The sequence below is a fragment of the Topomyia yanbarensis genome, chromosome 2, assembly GCF_030247195.1.
Source record: "Topomyia yanbarensis strain Yona2022 chromosome 2, ASM3024719v1, whole genome shotgun sequence".
Lineage (NCBI taxonomy): Eukaryota > Metazoa > Arthropoda > Insecta > Diptera > Culicidae > Topomyia > Topomyia yanbarensis.
This window is the reverse complement of record NC_080671.1, coordinates 346,572,271-346,589,293: the sequence shown is the minus strand read 5'-3', so window position 1 is coordinate 346,589,293 and position 17,023 is coordinate 346,572,271. Positions and strand designations below refer to the sequence as shown.

Genomic DNA, 17,023 nt, shown 5'->3' with positions numbered 1-17,023 from the left:
CGCGGCGTTCAACGAAAAGCCTTTCGATGATATATGGAGCTTGGGAATTACTAACGACGCAGGCATTCAGGGCAGTGGTGCCGTCGTTTGTGAAGTTGGAAAGAGTGAAATTTTATGGGAATTTGAACTTTTATCTTGCATTAGAACAGAACGTCGCTTTCGAATTTGCTTGCGACTACTTTTAACCCCAAATCGAGTAGGGTGAAACTTACGCTAGTAGTTTAGTGAGTCGATTTTGATCTATGTGACTGACGAAGCGAGTTGTTGAAACATGTAATTGAAGTCCTTTCACAGCTGTTAGTCAGTCAGAAATCGATAAAAAATAGGAGACCACTTCCGGTGTAAACCTAAACGTCGCATATCACTTGCATGCCTCAGAGTAACATAGTTTATGAAATTGCGAAATATCCTAAACAGAAGAGTGGAGGAGGAAATGTGACTTAATATCAAGTGAATTGATGAATGATCGAATTTTTGCTATATATCTAATCGGTGTTAGGCCAGACCGGACTAAGTGACATTGTATTGATTTCGAAAAAAACGTGTTTAAAGTTTGAATCCGCAGCGCTATAATTCGAAATTAATTTTTGCCATAATTATTGCTTATTATAACATATTTCCACTCTGGCAAGAGTCGAATGTAGCTAAAGAAATTTTTTATACAATGCTATCACCATCTCATCTTTAGCAACTTAGTCCGGTCTGACTTAACACCAACCCTTTTCACTTTATCCCTGACTAGTCCTTCAACTACCGATATCTCCCGTAATATTTCTCACTCCATTCGCATGATACCCCCCCCCCCCCTGCCACAGTCTCTAATGATAAAATGAATGTCAAACAATATTCAAGCACTTTAACTTCCAGATTAAAATTGTACCAATCCAATTCGGTCTAACTATATGCACGTCTATGTGCCTGCTAATAAAGTTGAAATTGACGGAGTGGTCAAGTATGGCATTTGTGTATTTGTTAGAGCACGAACTACTTTAACTCTCCAGAAATCCCACAGTGCATGTCGTTATGAAATCCAGGCAATATAGTCTGTTCTAGTCAACAGGTTTCGCCTAACGGGTCGCCAAATATATTAACTCACAGAAGCGCTGTCACAAAGCTGAATAAAATTGCTCCTTAGGATCAAACAAGGAATTCCAACGACAACAATCCCGAATGTCTCAACCTTGAACGTAGTGCTGGAACTGAAAGCTGTGAATATCCAGTTCACGAAACCAGAAAATAGCTCTGACCAAACTAGTAAAAATTATACCAAAGATTTCACTTTTAATATAAACCTTCTATCAGTTTCGTGCGCATGAAAATGGAGGGTGGACAGTTCGCCGCAGAACATACAATCACATTCCACAATTACACACAATGTGACGGAAAAAGAATAACACACTCACCTGATGCGGCGATTGGGCGGGCTGCGGTGGCTGCGGGGACGGACTTGGGGCACCGTGCTGGCCCGGACTCTGCGGTGGACCGTGCGGCGAGGGAGGTAAGTGCTGCGACTGCTGCTGTCCACCCGGGCCCGGACTGGCGGCCGGTGATGGCCACGACCTTACCGGTTCGTACTGAAAAAAGAAAAATGATGTCAAAAAGTATTAGTAAATAGCAAAACAATAACTGTCCTACCAGCTATGATAAGTAGGATACACATTGAAAAAACAACCACCAGATTAGCATCAGCAAAATAGAGCCCAAAACCTGTGAATGCGCTGTGAACAGAGCACATAAAATTGTAACTCCAGCGCAAAATTGACACTTGTGATAATGGTGTCTGCATTTTTTCGGTATAGAATGGAAATGCTTTCGGTTGGATGTTGGATCGTTGGAAATGATGATTACTCAGGAGGGGGAAATTTCCACTTTTTGACAAACGTTCCGCTGCGCAAAGGGGGAAACAAATTGAATCGCAATCCAATCAATTACGCGAGCGCACCGGGAAAAAGCTGTTGAATAAAAAGTCACCAGTGCATGAACGGGAAAATGGGAAATGAAATGCAACCCAGTCAGAGACAAAAAAAAATAGTAGTGTCAATGCGAATAGAAACAAATATTGGCCAGTCCGGGAACATTTCAGGAATTATTGAACTTTAGTCGACTGTTGCATTCGGGAATACCAACTTTAACTTAACTACGTTAAAAGCGATTGTTCTGAGTTTTGTGAATACAAAATCATTATCATAATACTACTAAAATTACAGTGCAGTATTTATCTAGAGCCTTTTATGCAGATGGAGCAACGAGAGGAAAGTTATTTCCCCTAACAGCAATCCACCCTCAATGTCAACAAACCATTAAATTCGACTGACTTACGCAAACAATCTTACTATGTTTACCAACAATTCAAAATTCTAATCGTTTCTCTTCCACTTCGGAGGCAATAATTTACGCTTGATAGGCTTGATGCTCGTTTCGGGTCAGGACTGATCGCCCCTATCGCAAGCATCGCAGCCATCTAGCGATTCCAAATAAACTGGATTTCAGGAAGGTTGAAATTTATGAACAAACATTGCAAAGTCATCATCTGCTGACTGACTATCGCAAGACAACATAATTTGTGAATCCGGTGTTTCTCACGATAGTAGCTTTTTAAATGATGAATATCAATCGTATCGCAATTTATTCTTCGTTTGTGTCCACAAAACGATTTGTTACTTAAAATAAAGGGTGTACGGAATCAAACTGCATCACAAAACAAGGTTCATATAAATTTACCCATTTGAATGATCGTTTTCAAATTTTCAAGGAATAAAACATTAAAGTTTTTCCACGTTTGAGTTTTTCATAGCCATATCCAAATGCGCATACATTCCTCTTAGCACTAATCATAAGCTTTTGTACAAGGTTTGGACCAACATATTTTTGTGTGGAATTTGTTTTCGTTTTCATTTCTGCCTCCGATTTCACTTCCTTAGGATGCTTCCGGAGTGAATATCTTTCGAGTAATGGCACGAGACTAAATCCGGACAGAAAAGAGCAAGGCCGTCATAGCCTTCAGAAGTGGAACGAAGCGCTTTAGAAGGCATACTTTAAAGTATATGAGTCCATTGACCGGTTGTCACGAACGGGGTACTCCGCTTTCCACACGAGCAAATTGCCTGCCAAATCATGTATTTTTGGTAAATTGAGATTTCTTCTACTTTCCAACATTCCTCGTGACATCGTCCATCCAGCTTATGTTGAGCAGCAAATTTTGTTGCGGTTACTAGGTCATAACCAGTTGGGAACATTTTTTGTTTTTTTGCTACAATCGGCATCTACAGGTAATGCTGGAAATCGAATGGATAAAAAAAGAAACTACCGCTTCATACCAAAATCCTGCGGCAGCTTGAAGAACCAGTGGACGGCTGGAGCACAATACTGGAACATTTTCTGTGCGTTCGCATGCCTGATGATACTCTCAAGGCGTGGGTGGATCATGCATCGACAATAGAGAAACCGAGTTATGAATCCCTTATTGAATTCCTGCATCGACGCATCCGCGTTCTGGAATCAATTTCGGTGAATCACGTTCCTTGCAGTACGTCACGTCCTCTCATGTTTCGGCAACTCGCAAGGCTTGTGAACAGCGCCATCCATGGGTAAAGTGCACAAAGTTCGAAAAACTGAATGCAACAGATCGTCTTGCCTTGATCAATGCAAATTGGTTGTGTTTAGTAGTGATCATTTTTCAAAACATTGTGCATCTAAATACACCTGCAGATTCCGTAAACGACGTCATCATTCCCTCCTCCATACAGGTTTCGGAGACAGTGCCGGACCCTCTCGCTCCGACCAGGCTTCATCCTCTACTGGCAACTTTACACGAGCGTCGACTACGTGAGTGTCGCTTCGGCAGATGATGAGTCAACTTCTCCCATGCTATCTGCAGCCACTTCCATTCAACCGACAGAAATCAGCTGCAGTCTGCCACTGCAAGCTACCAGGCAGATTGTGTTTATGCTCACAGCAGTCATCATGGTCATCGATCGCTATGGTAAGGAGCATTTCGCACGTGCGCTTTTGGACTGCGCATCTCAACCAAATCTGTTCACCGAGAAGATGGCCCCAGCTGCTACGACTGAAGCGAGGCAAATCGAATGTTATCGTTCAAGGAATCGGTGAGCAATTGCAAAACGGATTCAACTACCTAAATATCTTCCGATGCCTGTCGATAGTGTTTGCGAATGGCTAGTTTCCGGCTCAGCTGATAAGGTTCATTCAGCTAAACAGAATCCTCCCTGTAGCATCATAGTCGTTTCCCTAATCACGCTTGAAGAGAGCGTCGAACAGTTTTGGAAGGTTGAAGAGCTGCAAGCCCGGTCTGTCTACTCGTTGGAAGAAAGACGAATGATCGTTTTCATCTACTACAACGAGAACCACAGTGGGGCGATAAATGGCACTTTTACCCGCCAACCCAACTTCTACGAGCTGATTGGAGATTCCAGACCTATGGCACTCCGTCGGTTCCTCTTTCTAGAAAAACGACTCGCACGGAATCCTGAACTGAAGAATGAATACTATAAGTTTATGGAAGAATATCTCTCCCTTGGATACATGCAGCGTGTTCGAGAAGACGATGGATATTATTCCCAAGCATAGTACCTCCCGCATCACTCGGTAGTGAAAGTATGTGTGGTTTTCGCCGTGTCGGCCAAGACCTCTGCAGGCTCATCTCTCAACGAAACTCTACTAGTCTACTCTACTCCATCCCAACGAAACACCTTACCAGAGAATTCTATGGCGATTTGACCCGGCCGATCCAATCCAATGCTATGAGTTGTTGACCGTTACGTATGGTCTGAGCCCATCGTCCTTCCTCGTAACACGCACGTTACAACAGCTGGCTAGCGATGAAGGCGATTGCTATACGCTGACTGGACCCGCTGTTTAGAAGAGTTTCTACATAGATGACTTCATCGAAGGAGCACAATCCATCACAGAAGCAATCCAGTTAAGGAACTCAGCGAACTCCTGGCGAAAGGCGGTTTTCCACTTTGAAAATGGATATCTAACCAACTATCAGTGTTGGCAGGTCTGTCATCCGATGAAATTTTATCCAATCGTCAATCCAATTTGATCGTGCTTGTCACGGTGGAAACATTAGGAATTTTCTGGGAACCTGAGCCTGATATCCTTCGCTTCGACTCCGAAATTCGCCAACACAAGCATACACCAACAAAATGATCGATCCTTTCGACTAGCTCTCAACTATTCGACCCATTGGGGTTAATATCGCCGATTGTCATCAAGGGTGAGATCCTAATGCAACGTTTGTGGCTGCTACCATGTTCTTGGGACGACGAGGTACCGAATCATATAGCGACGTCCTGGGCGAAATATGCAGCACAACTTCCAAAGGTGGCAAATTTCCGCATCAGCCGTTACACCCTACTACCAAACTCCACCATCCTTATACAGCTCTATACGTTTTCCGATGCGTCGGAATCGGCGTACGGTGTGTGTACATATACCAGATGTGTCGACTCTTCGGGACAGATTCGTGTTCAACTGCTTGCTTCCAAATCCCCAGTCGCACCTTTGAAGAAAATTACACTAGCTCGCCGAAAACTGCGTGCTGCAGACATTGCAGCCAAATTACACTCCTGGATCGTTGTAGCGCTTTTTGACATGACTCCACCGTAACACTGCAATGGCTGCGAGCACCTCCTAACACCTGGAAAACTTTGGTGTCGAACCGAGTATCGGAGATAAAAAGCTCTACGCATGGTACTTTTTGGAATCACGTAGCAGGGACAAAAAACTTCGCAGACCTTATATCACGCGGCATGCACGAAAACAACTTTCTGGTCAGTAAATTGTGGCCCCAAATGACTGTCTAATCCCAGAACGAAATGGCTAGTCTTAAAGTTTACCGAAGACGGGAAGGAACGCAGAAAGCTGATTACAGCCGTCATAAGGACTCATATGATATGCGGCACCATCAATCTGATCAACGCCAGATTTTCATCCTTCGAACGTTTACTTCGATCTACGGCCTACTTCCTTCGATTAATCGCCAATGCTCGCTGTAAAGGGCGCACGCGACCACTTCCCCTTACTGGTCCGATTCCCTGTATCTCGCTTAATGTGAAGCGCCTGAACAAAGCAGAACAAAACTGACGCAGCTAGCTCAGGCAGATGTATTCAACGAGGAGATCCAAAATTTGCAGCATAACAAGGCCGTCGGGAAGCCTCCTGCAATCCGTCTACTGATTCCGTTTCTAGACCCTGAGAGGACAAACTTAAACTTTCAGACCAGCCATTCCTATTCAAACATCCCGCTCTATTGCCTAGCAACCATCCCCTCACACGTTTAATTGCCAAACCCTACCACCTTTCACTTATTCACGGTGGCGGCCGCCTAACACTTCCCGCTATTTGAGAAAAATACTGGCCAGTCCACGATCGACGACTGTTTCGCAGCATCCGTTGCGCCAGAAGCCAGCCTGTCCCAACCACTCAACAGATTAGTCAACTTCCTTTGCATCGAGTCGCACCCAGTCGACTGTTTGTCATTTCTGGTGTAGATTATGCTTGCGTGCATCCAGTTGGTGATAAATGAAGGTACTCCTTGACCTCGTGCTGCTCCCAAAATAGATTCGAAAGACACGTTGCCAAAAGAACCTGCAATATCGAGAAAAACTCCTAAGCTTGACTGATTTTGTGAAAAGGCTTTTTCAATATAGTAGGCAACTCTCCCGCTGATATGCATGTTGCATTGTATGCAGCGGATGCTCGCCCAAGCTAACATCCCGAATGTAGTGGTCGATTAAACGTTCCACTGATTTGAGAAGGAAGAAGATCAGACTGGTCGATCTAAAATTCTTTGTCTTCTCATTGTAATTTAGCCACTTTTGGGAACGAATTTTACAGTTATTTCCAGCCAAGCTAATGTAATGTATCCAGTTGCAAGACTACAAGTAAAAACCTTTCTCAAAATATGCTTGAAGTGTAGATATCCTCATTGTAGTAGAACAGAAATGATTCCATTTTTTACCGGAGACTTACACGGAGCAAAACTTTCAGTCACCCATTTGATCGATTCGGTTATCACAATTCTTCGAGCAAATGCCCAACAATCAAAACTAACTGAAAAGAACTTAGGGGCAGTCGTCAATAATGTCTCCCTACAGCCTGGAAAATGTGTGTCAAAAAGACAGTGAAGTGCTACACCATTAGTGGTTCTAATCGAATTGACATGCAAGTCTTTCGATTTCGATAGTAACTTATTGAATCTGCTAGTCTCGTTTGGACTTGAGACATTTGTGCAGAGGCTTTTCCAACTGCTTCGCTCAGAGAATCGAAGGGTATTTCTGTATACTATGCAAGCCAACTTAAAGACTTCCGACCAATCCCTACGTTTGCGATTCCAAGCTTTTCTACACAACTTTTTGAGTCGAATAAGTTCGGTATTCCACCAAGGTGTTCCGCTAGAAGCACGCATAACTCGAAGTGGGCAAGCCTCTTGGTATGCTGCTACTATGAGTGAGTTTGTTTTATCCACGACCTCATACACGTCACTTGGAGATTCAATCGTAGGAAGATACCCCTAAAACCTAGTCGCCAAGCCCTTTTCGTAGAGGTCCCATTTCATAGATTTGGAAGTACGATATGTGATGATATCTAGCGAGACGTTTAAATGATCAAAGACGATGTACCTATGATCAGATAACGACGTTTCCAGCTCGTTTGGTACGAGCAAGATTGCGAACTCATGCGTAATTCTGTCAGAGCAGAGAGTTCCATCTAACACCTCTGCCAGCTCGTGCAAATGTTGGGCGATTTCCTACATTTTGTATGTGCAGGTGAAACCCATGTCTTTATGGAAATATTTCAGTTCTACCAGCTATTTAGTCCTCAGCACGGAGAAACACCTTGAACAGAGGACTCCTTTTTACAGTCGCCTCTTACGAAATGGAAGCAGGAGCACAGTGGATCAACCCGCCGAATGCCGCACGGCCTCTGGGCTGGTTTTGTCCGGAGAAAAATAATAGACTGTTATCAGCCTACTAGTGGACCCTAGCCCGAATATTCCCCAGTCCCGAGACTTCCGGAATTGTCGATAGTAGACAATAAATTCAAAGAATCTTTATTTGGCTATCAGTGATCTAGATCTGCAAATCGAAATATTCTTATGACGATTTCAATAGATTTTAAACCTGTATTACGATTGTAACGGTTTATACGGGAAATTCCTATGTGACCGTACTGACCAACCTATAACTCTGGAACCAAAAATCAAATCTGAATTAAAATTATGTTCAATACCCGTCAATGGGACTATGCGTCTTTCAAGTTGTTTGTAAAAATCAAGACAAGAATTTGCTGAATCAAGTCAAGAATTTGCTGAAAAAATGAAAGTGAAATTAACTTAGAACTTGACAAGTTCTCCGTGGGGTTTTCGCAACCGTGATAAATGGCCAATGTGGTCAAAGCTACTTTGCTTGATCATTAGTGATCTAAACCCGTAAATACAAGTAAAGATGCATAAATTCTAATATGTATTATATCATTTGGACATCGTGGTGATACCAGTTTACATGGAGATTTGCCGTCCGCCCGCACTCTTCAACCCGTAACTCCGGCACTAGTAGTCCGTTTAACTAAAAGCTCAGCAGCAACATAGGAAGGTGGAACATTGAATTTGAGAAGTTTGTACAAATTTACCCAACCATCTCTGAGAAAATTTAGCGATACTTTGACACATACACATTTCTATAAACAAACATGTACACATACCGACATTTTCCGAATCCCACGAACTGAGTTGAATGGCATAAGAGACTCGGCTCCTGAAATTCCAGGTGATTGCATAACCTTTCTATTTAAGAAAAGCAAAAAAACTTCAGAAAATTTAATATGTTACCGCACTCTTTAACTTATAACTCCGGAACCAGAATTCCGATCCAAATGAAAGTCAACAGCAGTTAATAAGGGTACCATAGCTTCTGTTTGAGACTAACTTTAAGTAATGTAAAAAGAGATGTGTATTCAATTCAGGGACTTTGTCACTTCCTCGAAGATTCGATTTAAACCTCGAAAAAGAAAAAAACGTCGCGCAACGGAAGAATTCCGGCCGATACGTTTTCCGTTACGTGGAACAACCAGCCTGCGTGTGGAAAAAAACGGCTCCCCGAAATCACCGGTAGACCAATAAATTCTCGCGTAAGTGCCGGCTGGTCGAGAGTGCGGATGAAAACGATTCGCCTATCCACCAACAGCAACAACCAGCGCAGGAGTGATTAGCAGAAAGGTTTGATAAAAAATATTTGTTTGCCTTGTGTTTTCTTTGTGGCTACGAAAATCCTGAGTGACCGGTAGGGGCATCTTGTCCAACCTGTTAATAAAGGGTACGTTGGGCAAACAAGAACCCAAGCAGTGGTTAACCCTTTGCGATGCGATTTTTTCATTGTTTATACTGTTATTTTTAGCTTCATATAGGTTTTCGCGGTCGCTGCTTTTGATTGACGTCGAAAATGTAAAATTCGAAATAGCAGATCCAAAATGGCGATGCGCGTGGCTAAATTTCATGTTTTTTTATATTGGCCTAAAACGTCTTACAAGAGGGTTTTCCGGGTCGCTGATTCTGATTCTGATGTCGAAAATGCAAAATGGCGAACCCAATATGGCGACTGCGCGTGGCTAAATTTCATGTTTCTTCATATAGGGGGGTTTTCGGGGTCGCTGATTCTGATTTTGACGTCGAAAATGTAAAATTAAAAATGGTGTAGAGTTGCATATATTCTAATATGTATTCTATCATTTGGACATCATGGTGATGCCAGTTTACATGGATATTTGCCGTCCGACCGCATTATTCAACCCATAACTCCGGAACTAGAAGTCCGATTAACTAAAAACTCAGTTGCAACATGGGGAGGTTGCACCTGGAACTTGAGAAGTCTGTGCAAATTGGCCCAACCATCTCTGAGAAAATTTAGTGAAATTTTTGCTACATACTCACTTATATAAACAAACATGTACACTAAAGTTACACCTATCGGCCCACCCCTGAAACGATTCCTAGTCCCACCAGGAGTATTTGGTCCAATTTTGAAACAAATCGGACAAATCTTGCTACCGGACCTACATGCCTGAAGTTTGTATGGGATTTTTCGACAATTTATATGGAGAAAACCCACTAGCTCGCATTTCTGCCGCTAGGTGGCACTGTATGCATCGTATTATCACTGTAAGTGAAAATAAGAAAGATAATTTCATTGTCTACAACTTTGTCAAAGGCTGGTCCGGTAGCAAGACTTGACCGATTTGTTTCAAATTTGGTGCAGGTACTCTTGGTGGGACTGGAAATCGACTCAGGGATGGGCCGATTGAGTTTTCAAAAATTCATTATTTTACTGGGTAGTCTAATGTACACACATGCACATACAGACTTTTTCTGATCTCGACGAACTGCGTTGAATGGTATAAGAGGTTCGGCTCCTGAAATTCCAGGTAATTGCATAGCCTTTCTATATGAGAAAGGCAGAAAAATTCAGAAAATTAAATATGTTACCGCACTCTTTAACTTATAACTCCGGAACCAGAATTCCGATCCAAATGATACTCGACAGCAGTTAATAAGGATACAATAGCTTCTGTTTGAGACTAACTTTATGTAAATCGAACAGCCATCCAAAAAAAATTAGATGTGTATTCAATTAAGGGACTTTGTCACTTCCTCGGAGCTTCGATTTTAGTCTCGAAAAAAAAAGACATCGCACATCGAAAGAACTCGGGCTGATACGTTTTCCGTTACGTGGAACATACCAGCCTGCAAAAGGAAAAAACAAGTCCGCGAAATCACCGGTAGACCAATAAATTCTCGCGTAGGTGCCGGCCGGTCAAAAGTGCGCGTAGGTGCCGGCCGGTCAAACGACACGCTTATCCACCAACAGCGACAACCAGCGAAGGAGTGATTAGGAGAAAGGTTTGTTAAAAATAATTTGTTTGCATTGTGTTTTCTTTGTGGCTACGAAAATTTGGCGTGACCGGTAGGGGCACCTTGTCCAACCTGTCAATTAAGGGTACGCTATGCAAACAAGAACCCAAATGGTGGTTAACCAGTTATTTAAAATTGGGTTCCACAGTAGGCGGCCAAGGTCGTCAAAGAGGTTTCAATTGAGCATCGGTGAACCAGAATCACAAATTTAGAAAAGTTTTGCGTCATTAAGATAGGAATATAATACCGGTTCATATGGGAATCTGATGTGTGATCACACTCTTCAACCCATAGCTCCGTAACTAGAGCTCCGATCCAAATAAAATAGCAGTCTATGGCGTTGTTACGCCTTTCATTTGAATCTCTCATCTCTTAAAAAAAATGAGTAAGACTATTCGACACATACAGACATTTTTCGTTCGAACGGACGAACGGTATATGAAAATCGGTCCTCCGGGCCTCGGTTAAAAAGTTGGAATTCCGAGAGATTGCGTAACCTTTCAATATGAGAAAGGCTAAAATATACAAAATGTATTTTATTTTAGATAACACCAAATCTCGATGTTTCATGCATTTTAAACACAGTTGGCATCAAAAATACAAATTTGATTTTCAAATTTTCCTTTACTCCCCCTTTGAACATTTTTCAGTTCCTGCTTATATTGATTCCGTCGGTGGTTCGGTCAAAGCGGATTTGGTAAGCCATTATTATTCTGGAATAGCGAATCCAAGTAGTTTTGCACCCATGCTAAAAAAATTCGAATGATTTTGATAGTACGGTGGTATCTGTATATAAGAAAAATTGCTGTCTGATCGCACTCTTCAACTCGTAACTCCGGAACCGGAACTCCGATCGAAAAAAAATCAATATTAAAATTGAAAACCAAATCCCACTTTTCAAAGAATATTCAAAGTTGAATTATTGTAGAACATATGTCAGTATTTCCAACTGTTTCACTTCGTCTGGACGACGGAAAATAGCATCAAGATTGGTAGTAGAAGAGTAACGAACAAGCGTCATTCATAAAAACTAGTCTAACATGTAAACATTTGACCTGAGCGCAATATAATTGCCCTATCACCGTCAACTATTTCCACGTTGCTATTTCCTTTCCGAATCGTATCAGAGCTTCAGGACATTACCCGGCACTCGATGCCAGCAAATAACCGGACAGAGCTGAACTCATAATCGAATCAACAACGATGCATCGCGGCAAGCGATGCAACGGGTAGCAATCCCCTCCTCCACCGATCTTCTCGCCATTCAAACTGAAAAATGAGGAAACCGTACAAGTTATACACTTCCGCCGACCCACGCGCAAAAGGGGCCAGTCGCCTCGTTCGTACGGGTTTGTGGCCACAGTTTTCCGCACAAACGACGACGAAAGCTCGTCACTGACGCGACACAGTTTTTCACCGGAGTGGGTCATCATTCTGTTTCTTCTTTCCGACAGGCAGGCACACGGACGAGCGGGTGGTTTGCCGCAATGAGCTCAGGATGGAGGGGACAATGAATGACCAAGCGAAGCTTGAACCATCCTTCTGCTCTCAATAATTTCCATTCATTTTAGGATCATATAATTCCGCCTACTGCCTACCGGGGAGGCCTTTTCTCGGTGATGCTGAAGCAAAGTGAGACGGTAGGTTCTGTGCCCACCAAAGAGATCCTCTATCGTTAGCATAGTTTAGCATGCCGTTCACGAGACTGTAGTGGCGATACAAGCAGACAGCATCTGTTTATATCTGTAACTCTGCACTGTTCACGCTTGATTGAACAATATTATTTAAACCATCGATTATGAACAATTCCCGCTATATTGTGTAAAGAATTTATTCGAGCACTATTTTAAAATCAATGTCAAGCAAACCTGCCAGTGTGCTACGGTACTTTCTTAACGGAAGTCTCACGACTTCAAGACCTATGGAATTGATGGTCAATTACAAAGTTCTCGGTGCAGACGAACACAAAATTTGTAATTATTTTGTAAAAAAAAACTATTGCGAAACATAACGAGCATAGCCGGTTTACCATATATTTATTATCTTTTGAGCATTACGACTGTCATCAACGGTATACGGTGTCAAGCATAAACTGCTACGTATATGATGTAAATGCCACCAGTCTGACTCGACACTGCACTCTGGAAACTATAAAATGAACCGAAGGAGAGAAAAAACGAGGTCGATTCAACAGACAGATGTAATCATTTTATATTGCACAGTTCTTTTTGTGTTGCCGTGGCCTCCTCTGTGCCTTTGGAGAGTTTTCCGGTGGAAGTTTAAAAGGGTAGGGAAAAAGCAGGATTGCATTTATAGTGTCACGTTGCATTGTGTGCTCTCCCTCTCTAGGGAGGGCATGGCTAGAACGATGATGCGGATGATTGTATGTACATATACTTACTTGATGCGGAGGTGGATACGGGGACCGATGGTTGGGACCGGCATTCGGTCCACCGGGTGGTGTCGGATATCGCTGCTGGTACGGGCTATACTGACTGCTACCTGGTGGGCCCTGTGACGAGGGAAGTGGCGGTGGAGGACCACTTCCAGTCGCACCGCTCGGTGGCGGCGGTTGTCCTCCGGGTTGGTGACCTTGCGGAGGGGGAGGTGGACCTTGCTGACCACTTGGCGGCCCTTGGGGACCTCCCTGTTGACTTGGCGGCGGTTGTTGTTGTTGTGAGGCAGAATAACTACCAGGGCTCTGGTTTGGTGGGCCAGGCGGGTAGGGTGACTGGCCACGTGAGTTGCTACCCTGTTTGGTGAAGAGAAGAGGAAAAATAAAACGATCAATGTTGGTGTTTGGATACATTGGACGGAAGATGATTTTGTTTTGGGTTGATGTGCCAATGCATGAGTCTGAATAAAAATGGTTGAATAGCTTGTTTGCAAACGTACATCGTCACATCTTCAAACGTTTGAGCTGATGTGAGTGTGCACATGGTGTTGATTAAATATTATGTAATAGTAAGGATATCATGAAAATAAAATAACTTTTTATAATATTATTAGTAATAAGATATCAATGTAATGGGAAAGGTAAGAACCTGTTAAACAAGTATCATCTACTGAATGTTGCAGAATATTCAAAAACCAATATTTTACAAAAAATAAACTTTGAACATTTTCCGAGTATGGGTGGTAGTTCAGAAGGTAAGGCAATGCTGTCAGAAGCCAATCGTTATAGGTTCCAGTCCCAGCCAGGAAGGATTCAGTTTTGTCTTTGTACTAAGCAGGGGCTAGAAAGTCTGTCGAAACACTTGTTCAAGTTCCGCAACGAAATGTAGAAACAAGACAGTGCCCCTTTTGTTTACAAATAAAAAGCGAAGCGTGTTCAAAAATCTTGCCAATGTCTGAATATCTAGTAAAAAAGGATAAAACGTTACATATGTTCGATATGACAACGAGAAACATTCCCCTTACAACGAACATAAATATCCTAAACCAAGTGCCTCCTTTGTGAACAGGCGACAAACAAAGAAGAACCACAATGAACGCATCTAAACTGCAAAATAATCATCCCCATCAGGGTATAACTTTGCGCCTCATAATCTCCAAAGGCAACCAAATAAAGTATCTTCCGCCACCACTCGACCGGCCCGGCCCGGCACGGAACACATCCAACGAGGTATCACACAGCAGCGACAAACGACGAGTCCATAAAGATTTCCATCCAGGCTTCGAGAATCATTCCAGCAGACCCCAACAGCCGGACCGAACAGATATATTAGTACTCAAAAAGTTGTCCGTATCCGTCCGCAGTTGCATCGTATCATCGTCATCATCAGCATATTCCGAGCAGTCAGACGGCCATCAAAATATATGAACTTGCTAAAGTGTAGCTGCTACTGCATGCTATCGCAGTTCTAACAACCACTTGTCGTACAGTGGGACACTGGTGGACAAAAGCCGAACGTTCAATTTTTATCACATAAATAAAAACTCATGAGCGTACCGATTGCTGATAGGGGTATCAGTCCATGTGCTAGATTGCCCGGGAAAAAACATGAATTTTGAGTTCAATTGGCCCGCTGCACACTGTCATAACTACACCAAATTCGAGGCCAATTTTTTTTAGATCCTTTTATGTAATAACGTATGGTAAAACCCTGTTTTAATCCTCCTAGTTGTGCTAATGTACCTTTCTCATTCATGAACAGTAAAGTTCCATTATTGGCTCCATTCAATATAAATTTGAAAATGTTTATTACATTGATATTACACTTGACCACTATATACCAAAATCATGTCAATATGGCAAACATGATTTTTGACCATCAGTAATTTAAGTTCACACAATCATGCAACTTGATATTAATTTCGAAACATTTCAAATCCTTTTAACTATCCCGGTTTGGTGGTGGAGCTCCTTGCGAGAATCACTCACTATAATTGCAGACCAGACGGGAAATATCATGATATTGGTGTACGATTCAGATGTGCGGGCATAGGCGCTTGACGATCACAGGAGAATGATAGTTTATTTGTTCGCGCTTGAAACCGTGTTGATGATAAGTGCAACAGCGTTCACTTAATCATCGGGGCGTTTTTTGTGTATCATCGCGCAGGGCTCGAGTGTTTCTATGTTAACGTATTCGATCCCGCGGGCGTTTGCATGTCGCTTGTGCTAGCGTGTATCTAAAGTCGTGTGTATAAAATCAATTGTATAACCGTGTTATCATTTGTTTATTCGTGTGGAATTTCGAATATTTGGACAGTCCGCGAGTCTGACATTTAATTTTGGGTGTACGACTTAGATGTTTGAGCTGAAGGCATAGACCTTGGGTGCTTGGGCCAAAGGCAGGGTCTTCCGGACGAGATCGACTCATGGACGCGTGGGAACGCGCGTTTGTATAATCGCACTTGAGACTGTGTTTATAAATTGTATACGTTGAAACGTTCACTTGATCACACAGGTGCTTTTTAGTTTTGCGTGGATGATTGCAATCGCATGTTCGACTTTGTGGCTGGCTTTGTTTGCACGTACCACCAATTTGAGTGTACGCTTCAGATCTAGGTGGGAGTGAGTTCCTCAATATCACCAAAGTATCCGGCCTTTACGCTCTGAGACTGCTAGAGTATACTGCTTTGTTTTTTGGGAGCAAGAGTGAAGACATGGACCTAGACTGCTAGAACCAAAGTTCTTGCACTTGAGACTGTGTTTATAAATTCGTAATTACCAATATATTGACTTGATCACCGAGGCGTTCCTATGTTTGCGAGATCTGGCGACAACTGGTTCCACGGTACTGATGCTCTTAGTACCGGTAAAATACTCATAAAAAGGCGGAATTTTTAGTGAAAAATAGAATTTTTTATTCAAAATGAGTAAAAAAACCCTCAATTGAAAATTATTCTCAAAAACTCAATGTAGGGGTTAGGTATTTTTAACATAGAATGTGTATGCAAAGTTTCAAATAAATCGAATGGCAGGTAACACCACAAAATCATGTTTTTTTCAGAGACGGTCTACAAAAAGATTCGTCACCGAGTCGTTTGTCGATATTTTTTCATAGAAAAATTACAGAATGTTATTGAAACGATACACTATAATGTACGAAAGTTTTGATGAATTCGCTTCCCGCTAAGTTCTAAAAAAATCCCAAAAAAGTGTTTTTTTATTCACGCTGTAGAATTCAATTAGTTCGTCAAAAAGTGTTCGTTATTTGGGATTTAGTTTGTAAAAAAGTTTGCCTCACATTCTTATTAATATTCGTTGGTTGAGCAATACTCTCGATAATCCTAACAATATGAGTATTTTTGGAACGGCCTTGACAGTTAGATGATGAAAATGGACAATTGGAACCTTTTCGAGATTCAAGATGGCGACTTCCGGTTGAGTACTATTCTCGATAACCCAACAATATGGGTATAATTGGAACGGGATTGACAATTAACTGATGAAAATGGACAATTGGAATTCAAGATGGCGACTTCCGCAAATCCATGATGGCGAGTTCCAGCTGGAGAAAATTCTTGATAACCCAGCAATATGGACATTTTTAGAATGGGCTTGACAAGTAGATGATGAAAATGGATGTTTTATGCCATTTTGTGACGACTTCTGGTTGAGCAATATTCTCGATAACCAGGCGA

The 17,023-nt window shown here is 42.2% G+C and overlaps 1 protein-coding gene across 6 annotated transcripts in view; it reads right to left on the bottom strand.

Annotated features, from left to right (window-relative positions):
* Positions 1 to 17,023, bottom strand: part of LOC131684162 (trithorax group protein osa) — a 513,311-nt gene that overhangs the window by 357,251 nt on the left and 139,037 nt on the right. For all 6 annotated transcript variants that reach the window (XM_058966798.1, XM_058966799.1, XM_058966794.1 and 3 more), the window contains exons 3-4: positions 13,332 to 13,682; positions 1,404 to 1,574 (exon numbers count right to left, since the gene is read on the bottom strand). In XM_058966798.1, the coding sequence (XP_058822781.1) occupies positions 1,404 to 1,574; positions 13,332 to 13,682 (522 nt within the window). The remainder of the gene's footprint in view (positions 1 to 1,403; positions 1,575 to 13,331; positions 13,683 to 17,023) is intronic.